This window comes from Cynara cardunculus (assembly GCF_001531365.2).
Source record: "Cynara cardunculus var. scolymus isolate 2C chromosome LG 6, CcrdV1, whole genome shotgun sequence".
Classification (NCBI taxonomy): Eukaryota; Viridiplantae; Streptophyta; class Magnoliopsida; order Asterales; family Asteraceae; genus Cynara; species Cynara cardunculus.
In genome coordinates, this window is record NC_037533.1 from 4,581,063 (window position 1) to 4,592,352 (window position 11,290).

General features: G+C 35.0%; 1 protein-coding gene across 1 annotated transcript; it reads left to right on the forward strand.

Moving 5' to 3' along the window:
- The first annotated feature begins 1,822 nt into the window (after nt 1-1,822).
- Nucleotides 1,823-11,032, forward strand: LOC112514606 (annexin D1-like). Its single transcript, XM_025121172.1, has 5 exons — nt 1,823-1,898; nt 2,597-2,742; nt 4,619-4,837; nt 10,231-10,443; nt 10,613-11,032. Exons 1-5 carry the CDS (start codon nt 1,823-1,825, stop codon nt 10,907-10,909), a joined length of 951 nt encoding a protein of 316 aa, XP_024976940.1. The 3' UTR covers nt 10,910-11,032.
- Nucleotides 11,033-11,290: the final 258 nt, after the last annotated feature.

Genomic DNA, 11,290 nt, shown 5'->3' on the forward strand with positions numbered 1-11,290 from the left:
TTCTCGCACTTTACTTTCGGAAATTTATGTTTTTGTATTTCCCATTTCTGTTATTTACTTTTCAGTGTTTATATACTTCGCAAGATAGAGGAATATATATTGAAAGTTGGCTGGAAAATCTCTTAAGTACCAAAAAAGACAAGAGAGCAAGACAAAATATGGACAAAAGAATGTTTCCAGATCAGTCGCAGCCCAAGGTGAACACGGGCGACTTTCTTCCCGACTTAAGTCACAAGGAAGGTCGCAGGAAACAGTGAAATGTTGCTTAAGCTCCAATGAGTTGAGCGAGCATCACAATGGCTTTCGTCTCGAGAGAATGCGTGGGAAATTAAACGAGTCTTGCAATTTAAAGCTCTGATCTAATTTCTTGTGCAACATCAAATGTGAATATCCATATCACAACACCTAGATCACTTGTGTCTTTTCAGCCTTTTCAGCCGACGAAAAAAAGGGTTGTAGTTCCATGCCTTTTGCCATCACTTGCATTTTTTGCTTTGTACACAAAGAATACTTTTTTGGTCACTTTTGTTGTTTATCCATCATTTTTCTTCCTCAACACTCTACACTAATTCTACTCTTTCTCCCTCTAGAAATTCCCATTTATAGTATAGGTGAGATCGAGAGTGTTCTTGGTGTTTATTGAAATTTAGTTGATCTTGGATCCAAGGATCTTGTAAAACTTGTAGTAATCTTTTCTGGTGGTAATATATATTTGCTCTCCCCGTTGGTGAATGTACACTAGCACAAGGATAGTGGAATCATGTTAAATCTCCGTGTTTTATGGTTATGGTATGTTTATAAACATATATCTTACATATTGTTGGCATATCTTCCAGAGGCAGATCTATAAATTTCTTCAAGTTGTGGCACAATTTGACTATAAGAAACAGATACATGGATATTTAAAAAAACCATTATTGGTCTATTCATTAGTTCATTGTTTTTCATATGTGAGGTTTTGTGTTCAAGTCTTTTATTTCAATTTTTTCAAAAACATAATAAATATGAAATTAAAAGTTAAAACTAAAAAAATGAACTAACAATATTCGAATCTGGGTGTGAGGTGGGAGAAAAGCCATGCTAACCAACTCTACCAAAGAAAACTTGTATTATTGTTGTAGTTTCAAATATATACAGTTGCACACGACAAATTGATACGGTAGCACATTTCACGACTTTATAAATGTCCTCTACTTGTTTCATCAATCACACAATACTTTTCTTTCACAACCAAATAACATAGTTTTCATATTTTGATTAAACTCAATTCTTACAATACTATTTTTAATTTAATTCAATTTTAAAAAAAAAAGGAAAGAAGAGTAAAGTTTAATTTTGAAACCTAATCTTTATAATTTTTAAAGGATATCGTCCCTAAACTTCAAAAACTCGGATTTGGACCCTCATATTTATTAATTTCCAACCGTTTTAGTCCCTCCTCTTATTAACTTTTTTTTCCGTTAAATCTTATTAAATGAAAAGTATTATAGTCATTATAAAAAATTTCCTTATTTTTCTCAAACATAGATCCAACCCCTTCTTAATAGAAGATAAGAAAATGTTTAAAATAACTAAAATATCTTCATTTGATTAGATTTAACAGAAGAAGTTAACAAACGTTAGAAGGATGGACCCAAACAGTTGGAAAAAATCCAAGTTTTTAAAGATTAAAAATGATATTTGTTAAAAATTATAAACATTAGGGACTAAAATTGAACTTTACTCAAAGAAGAATAAAGGCTAACAATTATAGTAATCTCTACGTCTATAAAAGCAAGGTGGGAAAAGAAAAAAAAACGAAAACGAAATATTGTTGCACAAGATGGCGACGATTACTGTTCCGGCACAAGTTCCTCCCGTCTCCGACGACGTTGAGGAGCTCCATAAAGCTTTTGAAGGTTTCTCCTTAATTTGATCAGTTTCTGTTTTGAAATTATTATTAAAATCGGATTGCAAATGTTGTATACTTCATTTTGATGTATGAATTAATCTCGACTGATTTCTTTCCTTCTCGTGTTTTGTGTTGGTTTGTTGCTTAGCATTGTTTTTTTTGTTTATATATTTTGATCGATCTATAGAGATGAAATGATTCTGATTTCATAATTTGCATATGTTAATTGACGATCGTATTCGTATCGTGTATTGATCTGTAAGAATTACGTTCATTATTTCACAAAATCTGAAGATTTCAATTTCTCCTTTTCCTATGACTGTGAAATCGTCGAAACAAGCATTTTGTCTTCGTAATTTGAGTTATTTTATGGGAAATAGATCAAATGTATGGTCTGATTTTACAGTCGATTACATCTTGGCGTTCTTATTTCTTATTTGTTTCTTACAAATTAGCTGGTAATTTGTTTGTGATGGTGATCTCGATTGTGGAAAATTACTGGAAGATTAGACTTTGCTATTCTAATGGATTTCTAAGATGAAAATTAAGAAAGGTTAGGTAAATCGAATAAAGCTATAATGAGACATTGTTTTGGATTTATAAAGACTTGTCTTGATTATAGGTGCCCTATTTAACAATGTCTGTATTGAATCAATCTGCCATTTTTTTTCCTAATCAATTTGCAAATCTTGGTTCTGTTTGAAGGATGGGGAACAAATGAGGGTGCGATCATTTCAATTTTGGCTCATAGAAATGCTGATCAACGTAAGCTTATTCGACATGCTTATGCTCAGGCTCACAACCAAGATCTCCTTAAAGCACTCGAAAAGGAACTTACAAGAGATTTCGAGGTTAGAATTAGATTTAGGTCCCGTTTACCAAACATTTAAACACTTACCGGGTAAACGTTTATCGGTTTATCGGGTCTCACCTTACCTTATCGAGTGGGCATGACAAGAACCAAGAATCTTACCCGGTAAGAGGCATAACAAGACGGATAATCATACCTGGTAAGTGAGAAATAAGGCTCTTACATGGTTAACGCTTACCAGGCAGACAAAAATGGACTTACTGAGGACGGAGCAGGTTCCATGCTACCACTTACTCAGTTATTGCATGAGGAAAAAAATTAATGCATCTGCTTAATTTTGAGGGATTCACTTATATATTTTGAAACCAAATTTATAACAGAAGTCACATACATGGTTTATATGGTTGGAGTAACATTCTTGAATACAATTGGCTGGGTGTTGAAATCTATATTTTTAGTAAAAACTTAATATTCATCTCTTAGTTTTCAGCTCCATTATATTCATTAGCTTAGGCTCTACATTGCTATTACAACAAATATATGACTACAAATATTCAACTCAGAAGTTAATGTATAATTATTCATTAAAATTTTCTCCAATTTTGCTTTTATTACTTTTTTGCATGATTTCTTTTCCGTCTCAATGCCAATTCATCTTGAAAATCGTCGATTTTTATCTCGTTTTCAGGGCAACATATATTTATTTTAAAGATCAAGGTTGATTCTAGTTGAAAACAAATGTATTTTATTCTCAAATCGACACAATTGACTTTTCCCTTAGTCAAACCACGTTGACTTTCCCCCAGGTCAAACGGCGACTTTGCCGGCTCTTGGTCCACTTTAAAATTGCACCCGCTCAGAGATGTTACGGGGGCCGAAGCTGTTACCGGGTAAGAGATGTTTACCATCAAACAATTTAATGACCGAGAATGTTACCCGATAAGGTAAGTGAGTGTGGTGACTCTTACCAGTAAGCGCTTACCCGGTAAGCATTTGGTAAACGGCCCCTTGATTAATTTGCCAAAATTTTGGGACCCAAATTTACTTGGTTTTTGAACAGGGTCCTCCAAAATTTTGGAACCCAATTTTACTTGCGCTTTGGGCTCAGATTTATATAGCCCAACCTGTAAACCCACCTCAATGTAGACCTATCTAATTTCTTTCAAAATCAAAAGCTACTATTCAATTTCAGAATTTTGTCGATCAAAAACGACTTTTTAGTATTGTTCTCACTTTGTTGTTTTAAACATTTATTTATTACTCCTTTTGTATGATCAATAGTTTTTAGTATACGTATAAGATGGTCTCAGAAAAAATTGGGACGGTTCTATAAATTAAAGTGGAAATGTATATGTAACCTTAAGGGGTTGGCTTATAGCATTCTTTGGGTTCAAATCCTAAGGACTGTTCATATAGTTGGAAATCCTAATTTTGATTAATCGAGCCAATGGATAGATACCAATACCACAATATATAAAAGCACTCATTGGGTGACTGTTGACCAGATTTATGTATCGACTTCAACTGACTTCCTACCTGATGTGTAAATCTTTTTTCTGCTAAGGCAAAAACACACTATAAATATCAAATATGTCTAAATATTTTTATATATTATTTTATGAGACCAAACAATTGTGTGTCTCATATAAAAGTGTCACAAAGTTGATAGGACGTTTTTTGAGTTCCTAACAAGTTCTTGAAAACAATTTGGAAATAAAGTATTATATTAGTTTTTTATATAACAATATTTGAAAAGTGTATTATTAACACAAATGTCTTGTAAAAAGATGTGACTAAAAGACATTTAACACATTCGCATGTAATTAGTTAGACCCTGTAAACGTATGTCGTACAAAACTAATGTTATAGTGACAGTTGGAACCAAGTATTAATTAATGTGGTGGTGTTGATTTTAGAGGCTTGTTCTGCTCTGGATACTTGATCCGCCTGAACGTGATGCGGTTTTGGCGAATGAAGCATCAAAGAAGTTTAGTACAAGTGACAGAGCTCTTGTTGAAATAGCTTGTACCAGGTCTTCACGGGATCTGCATCTAGCAAGGCAAGCTTATCATATTAAATATCAGAAATCCATTGAAGAAGATGTCGCATCCCACACAACTGGAGACTTCAGGAAGGTACGGTAACGACTCATAAACTAGTCATATTTGGTAAAAAGTAACTCTTATAGTAAATGTAAAAAAATTGAATATGTGCCTTTTCTACTTCTCTCATTATAAAGTACAGTAAGAGGATATATATACATCTCCGAGATAGCTACAAAAGGGGTTAAGTAAAAGGAAACCAATCACAATAAGGAAACAATAGAAAAGGAATATATACGAGAATCATTCCCTTCCAATACTCCCCCTCAAGTTGGAGCATGAAGATTACAAATGCCCAACTTGTCAAGTAATAATTGTAGTTGCTGAGCTCCCAAAGCCTCTGTGAATAGGTCCGCAATTTGAGACTTGGTGTGAATATGTAACGATTCCACCTCCTTAGAGTCAACACGCTCTCTAACAAAATAGCAATCCATTTTTACGTGCTTCGTTTACTCATGGAAATCGGATTGTTGGCAATGTGCGTAACAACCATGTTATCACAAAATAATTGTGTCGGATCGTTTTGTTCAACATCTAAGTCTTTCAATATCCACCGAAGCCACAGAACCTCACTAACGGTGGTGGCCATCACCCGGTATTTGGCTTCAGCTGAGAAGCGTGAAACTACTGATTGCTTCTTGGATTTCCATGATATCGGCGCTTCTCCTAAAAGCAACAAGTAACCAATCCTTGATCTTCTTGTATCGGGACATCCAAACGATCAGAGTCGGTGTAAGCTACTATATTCGTTCCGCCTTCTTCTGGAAGTAGTATTCCTTGGCATGGGGTTGCCTTCAACTACCTTAGCACCCTCATGGAAGCTTCCATGTGATACTCTTGAGGATCTGTAACAAATTGACTTAAAACATTAACTGTGTAAGTAACGTCGGGCCTAGTTGGCTGCAAATACAAGAGCCTCCCTACGAGTCTTCGGTATTTACTCGCATCAACCCGGACTTCTTCGTCATTTTTCCCAAGCTTTGTGTTCTGCTCTAATGGGAAGGCGCTCGGCCGACACCCCATCATCCCGCTATCCTCAAGAATATCCAGAATATACTTTCTTTGGTTGAGGACCATTCCCTTTTCGAGTATGTGTTACTTCAATGTCCAAGAAGTATTTTAGAGCACCTAGGTCCTTGATACTAAACCTTTCATCCAAGAATGCCTTCGTTTCTTTAATCTTGTTCGCGTCATTTCCCATAATGATTACATCATCGAGGTATATAAGGGCTCCCACGAAGGAGCTCTTGGTCTTGAAAATGAGCAATGGATGCTCGGCTTGTGATTGCTTGAAACCGATCTCATGTAGGGATGAGGGAATTTTTTATACCAGTTTCTCGATGCCTGTCTCAGACCATAGAGAGACTTTATGAGACGGTACACTTTGTTTTCTTTACCTTTCTCGAACCCCTGTGGAACCTTCACTTAGATTTCCTCGTTTAAATCTCTGTGTAGGAACGCATTGTTGACATCTAGTTGGTTAATGATCCAATTTATTTTAGTTGCTACTGCCAAGAGCGTGCAAACGATGACAAGCTTTGCCACCGATGTAAACGTATTGTGGAAGTCAACACCTACCATTTGGGTGAACCCTTTTGCAACCAACCTTGCCTTGTACCTCTTAATTTTCCCGTCCGGTTTGTATTTTATTTTGTATACCCACTTTGAGTGAAAGGGTGTGCTCCTTTTTCATGGCTTCTCTCCAAGGGTCCAAGTCCTGTTTTGTACCTCAAGAGTCCAAGTCCCGTTTTGTTCTAAGGCTCGTATCTCCTTCTTCATGGCTTCTCTCCAATTTGCGTCCTACAAGGCCTGGTTAAAGGTCTTGGGCTCATAGGTTGAAGTAAGAAGGCTTTGTGGGAGTAAGTAAATTTTTTATAAGAAATGAAATTGGCTATCGGATGTACCGTTGAGGAAACCTGGTTGGTTGAGGAAACCTGGTTTGTGGGAGGTTGACGACGTAGTCGTTGAGGTGAGCTGGCCGAGACCTGTTTCTTCTTTCCCTTATGGGCTCTTGGGGTTCAAGATTGGGGTCTTCGGTTTCTTCTTGATGTGAGTGAGATCCACTTGGTTCCTCATGCCCACCATTTTCACCATTTTGCATAGGCAATTCACTGTCATGCAAATCTTGATATTCATTATTTGACCCAAAAGATATAGCCTCCTCTCCACAACTATTATTCTTATTTGTGATCGACTCATCATGGATAGGAACTTCATGGTACCTTGTTGGTAGTTCAAACATTTCATGTTCTTCATCCTCGATGAATGTTGTAGTCTTCTCATAAGGAAAAATTTCTTCAATAAATTTTACGTCCCCTGACACAACAATTTTATTATTTTTAACATCGAAAATTTTGTAGCCCTTTGTCCCATGAGGATAACCCAAGAATATAATCGGTATCCCTCTTACTTCAAACTTATCGCTCTCGTTTCGGTGCTACGATAGTAAGGCTTGAAATGCAGCGGTCTTGGTATTAGTCTTCTTTCCTGTAGACATAGCTCTTTGTTGTTCGTCTTCCGCAACTAGGTGGTAAGCCTCACCTAAGGTCGGTATAGGCTTCATCGCTAGAATCTGTGTTCTGATTGTGGAGAAGTCGTTGTCAAGACCAAGAAGGAATTCATATAGTCTTTCCTTGTCCATTAATTCTCCTAGTTTCTTGCTAACGCCACATCCACAACCTGCACAAGAACACCTTGGCATGGAGAACACTGAGCCTATTTCATCCCAGATTCCCCTTAATTTGGTGTAGTAGGCCAAAATCGAGGCCCCATCCTGCCTGGTTGTCCTGAGAAGTTGCTTTTTTTCGTATGCTCTAAGTGCGCTCTCCTTTCCAAATCATTCATGCAGATCCTTCCAGATTTCTTCAGCGGTGTTAGCATACTTCACGCTAACCCTAATTTCCTTTTCCATGATTGTAGTCAGCCATCCTTAAATCATAGCATCAGAATGTAACCATGGCATGTGATTAGCGTCGGTCTTTTCTGGTTTCTTTAGAGTCCCATCAGCGAACCCTATTTTGTTTTTCGCAAACATAAAATTCTCCATCTCTTGAATCCAATGGAGATAGTTGTTTTCGTTCAATGCATCATTCACATGCATTTGCCTTGGGTAATCTGATGGATGAAGGTAATACGGTGAGTTGTGGTTGGAAGCTTGGTCATTGGTTGTGGACCCTGAATTGTTTTCGTCATCAGCCATGATGGAACGATGATCGGTGATATAGGGTTTTGTGGCTTTGATCGAGCGGTACGTGACCCGCTCTGATACCATTAAAAAATTGAATATGTGCCTTTTCTACTTCTCTCATTATAAAGTACACTAAGGGGATATATACACATCTCCGAGATAGCTACAAAAGGGATTAAGAAAAAGGAAACCAATCACAATAAGGAAACAATAGAAAATGAATATATACGAGAATCATTCCCTTCCAATAAGATGAGAATGAAAAATAATATAAAATAACAAGTTAAAATATTAGAAGAATACAAGGACCATAATTGAAACGCTACTTGAATTAACTTTTCAAAAAGCTGGCTTATAAACTAGTTAATGGTCAACAAAATATATTATTTAATAAACTCAACAAATAAGTTAGTTTATAGTATTGGTTGGCAAACATGAATTTACTTATGAAGTAACATTCCTGGGTTAGCAAAAATACACACGCATATAAGATCGTATAAGAATAATAGTTATATGGATAATGGAAAACACATATAAGCCTTTCGATGAGTTGACCTTTTGATCTAACTTCATCTACGTTCAAATACATCCATCTATCTGTGATTAATTTTATCTACCTGCAACTACCTTCAATCATTTCCAACTATCTTTATCGACTTTTATCTTCAATTTCAGTCATTTTGCAGAACTTTGTTACTCATTTAATTACTTTTCCAAGCATGAAATTGTTAAAATTTTTGTCATGATTATAAAAGTAGGTAAATAAAAGTAAATGAACATGTTGTTATCTTCACCGGAACTAAACCTTATATATATATATATATATATATAGAGAGAGAGAGAGAGAGAGAGAGAGCTAAGATCATTCGCTAACCATGAAAAATGTATTATAACTCTACAAACCATTTAAACCAATCACAAGTTTTTGTTAGATTAGGTTCTCTTATCACCATATGCAATTAGTATTGAGGATACAATGATAATATTCTTTTTTGTCTTAACTTCATATTCATTAATTGGCGGTTATAAAAACATCAATCCCATCATTATAGCTAAAATAATATGTTTTGTTCTCCACATTAATTATTGGTGATTTGTTGATAAGAAATGGGATGTTCTATGATATCTTCAACATATATGTAATGGACATCATTATTCACACCAAACAACTGAGTTTGGTTTATTAAACGATAGTAGTAATGGATTAGTGTTTGGTATATAAATATTCATAATCGAGATATACAAACATGTGGAAAGAGGGTGGAACACAATACAAGAAGATTGAAGATCATATGATTAGGAAGTACTATATTCACATGTGAAAGCCAATAAGGTAAGTGTTCATCAATGCTCACATGGTGTATATAATTTTTCACATGTGTTCCAATGTGTTTATAAAACAATATTTATATACACCTAACATTTGGTCAACATGTATTCACAAGCGAAACATTTTGATCAGATATTAATGTGTTCACATGTGAAAGTAAATTACTTTAATGTTCATAAGTTTTAATAGGTGCAAAAAAGTGTTCATAAATGCTCTCGTATGTCCAGATGTGAAAGTCATGAGCTAAGATTTGTTAATAAGTTACATATATATATTCGTGTGTATTCATAAATGTTCATAATTCAACATGGATGATTCTACGAACTATAAAATGAATGAGCAATTATCAATTTGTAACCGATGTAAAATAATATATTGGACATCCCAAAAATGTCCATGTTCACCTATGTCTTGATATCCTTCATTTTTAGTTGATTACAAATATAGCATAATTGATCTCAGGCGTAGATTTTAAAAATCAAGGGCTAAAATTGTTTAATAAAGTTAACAATAATTATTGAGTTAACAAAGAATTTGTTCATATATATATATATATATATATATATATATATATAATTTAGGGACCCGAATTTACACGTGTTCAGGGTTTTTTATCGACCTATGTAAAAGTATAGCCGAAATTATTTATGTTCAAACCATTAATTGTTTGGTTTTAGGTTCAAATCGTTAATGGTTTATGTTTAGTTTCATATTGTTAATCGTTTTAGGTTTATTCCATTTTTGTTCTTAACATATATTCTCTATTATCTCATATATGCAATGTAATCAAAAGTTTTGGATGTAACAGAGCCTCCAAAAAGATTGGAACGTTCTTTATATATGTGTGTGTGTGTAAGTAAGTAATGCAAGTATACTTACAAAGTTGAGTTGTGAATGTGATTATTGTAGCTGTTGTGGCCTCTGGTGACAAGCTACAGGTATGAAGGGGATGAGGTGGACATGAGTCTTGCAAAAACAGAAGCCAAATTACTCCATGATAAAATCTCCGAAAAATGTTATAACGACGATGATTTCATCCGAATTATCACCACCCGAAGCAAAGCGCAGATCAATGCAACCCTCAATCAGTACAAAAACGATTTTGGACAAGATATTAACAAGGTATATATATATATATATATATGGCTCGTTGGTTTGGTTTAGTGATGGTTTCTATTTGAATAAAAGGACAAATATGATGGTTGAAAAAGTTAATCGTTTGTTTTGGAAGTTGAAAACTAGTCCATTTGACCACATTTGTATCAACTACAAATTGATTTAATGTTTATAGGATTTGAAAGCGGATCCAAAAGATGAGTTCCTAGCGATGTTAAGAGCGACAATAAAGTCGTTAACGAATCCTGCAAAGTACTTCGAGAAAGTGCTAAGGCTTGCAATGAACAGACAAGGGACGGATGAGGGTGCACTCACAAGGGTTGTGGCTACACGAGCCGAATTCGACATGAAAACCATAAAAGAAGAATATCAAAAGAGGAGCAGTGTCTCCTTGGATTCAGCGATCGCTAAAGATACAAGAGGAGACTACGAAGACATGCTTCTGGCTCTCGTCGGTTCTACTGACGGTTAAGAAACGAGCGTGGGTGAGATGGTTACGGTTCGATGATTTCGAGGTTATTCGTCTTTTGTGGTTTATGTGTTGTCTTATTCACATATGCATATATATGATCATAAATAAATAATCATACATTCTATTTTGATACAATTAAAAATGTTTAATGGGGCAACTCAGATAAGTTATACAAATTGAACATGCTTGATCCATTACAAACACGGGCATAATCAAATAAAAACCACAAAAAGTTAAGAAACATGAGTATCAGTTTCCATGTGTTGTTTTATATATAAAACAATGCATGTGAAAATACAGTGTTGATTATTTTTGATACTTTTTTTGTTTTATATTGTTTACAATGTGAAATAACACTGTACATCCATATCATCACATGCA

Coding starts and splice junctions, on each gene's coding strand:
- LOC112514606 (XM_025121172.1), top strand. CDS start 1,823: ATGGCGACGATTACTGTTCCGGCACAAGTTCCTCCCGTCTCCGACGAC. Junction 2,743..4,618: donor AACTTACAAGAGATTTCGAG/GTTAGAATTAGA, acceptor TGTTGATTTTAG/AGGCTTGTTCTGCTCTGGAT. Junction 10,444..10,612: donor TTGGACAAGATATTAACAAG/GTATATATATAT, acceptor TAATGTTTATAG/GATTTGAAAGCGGATCCAAA.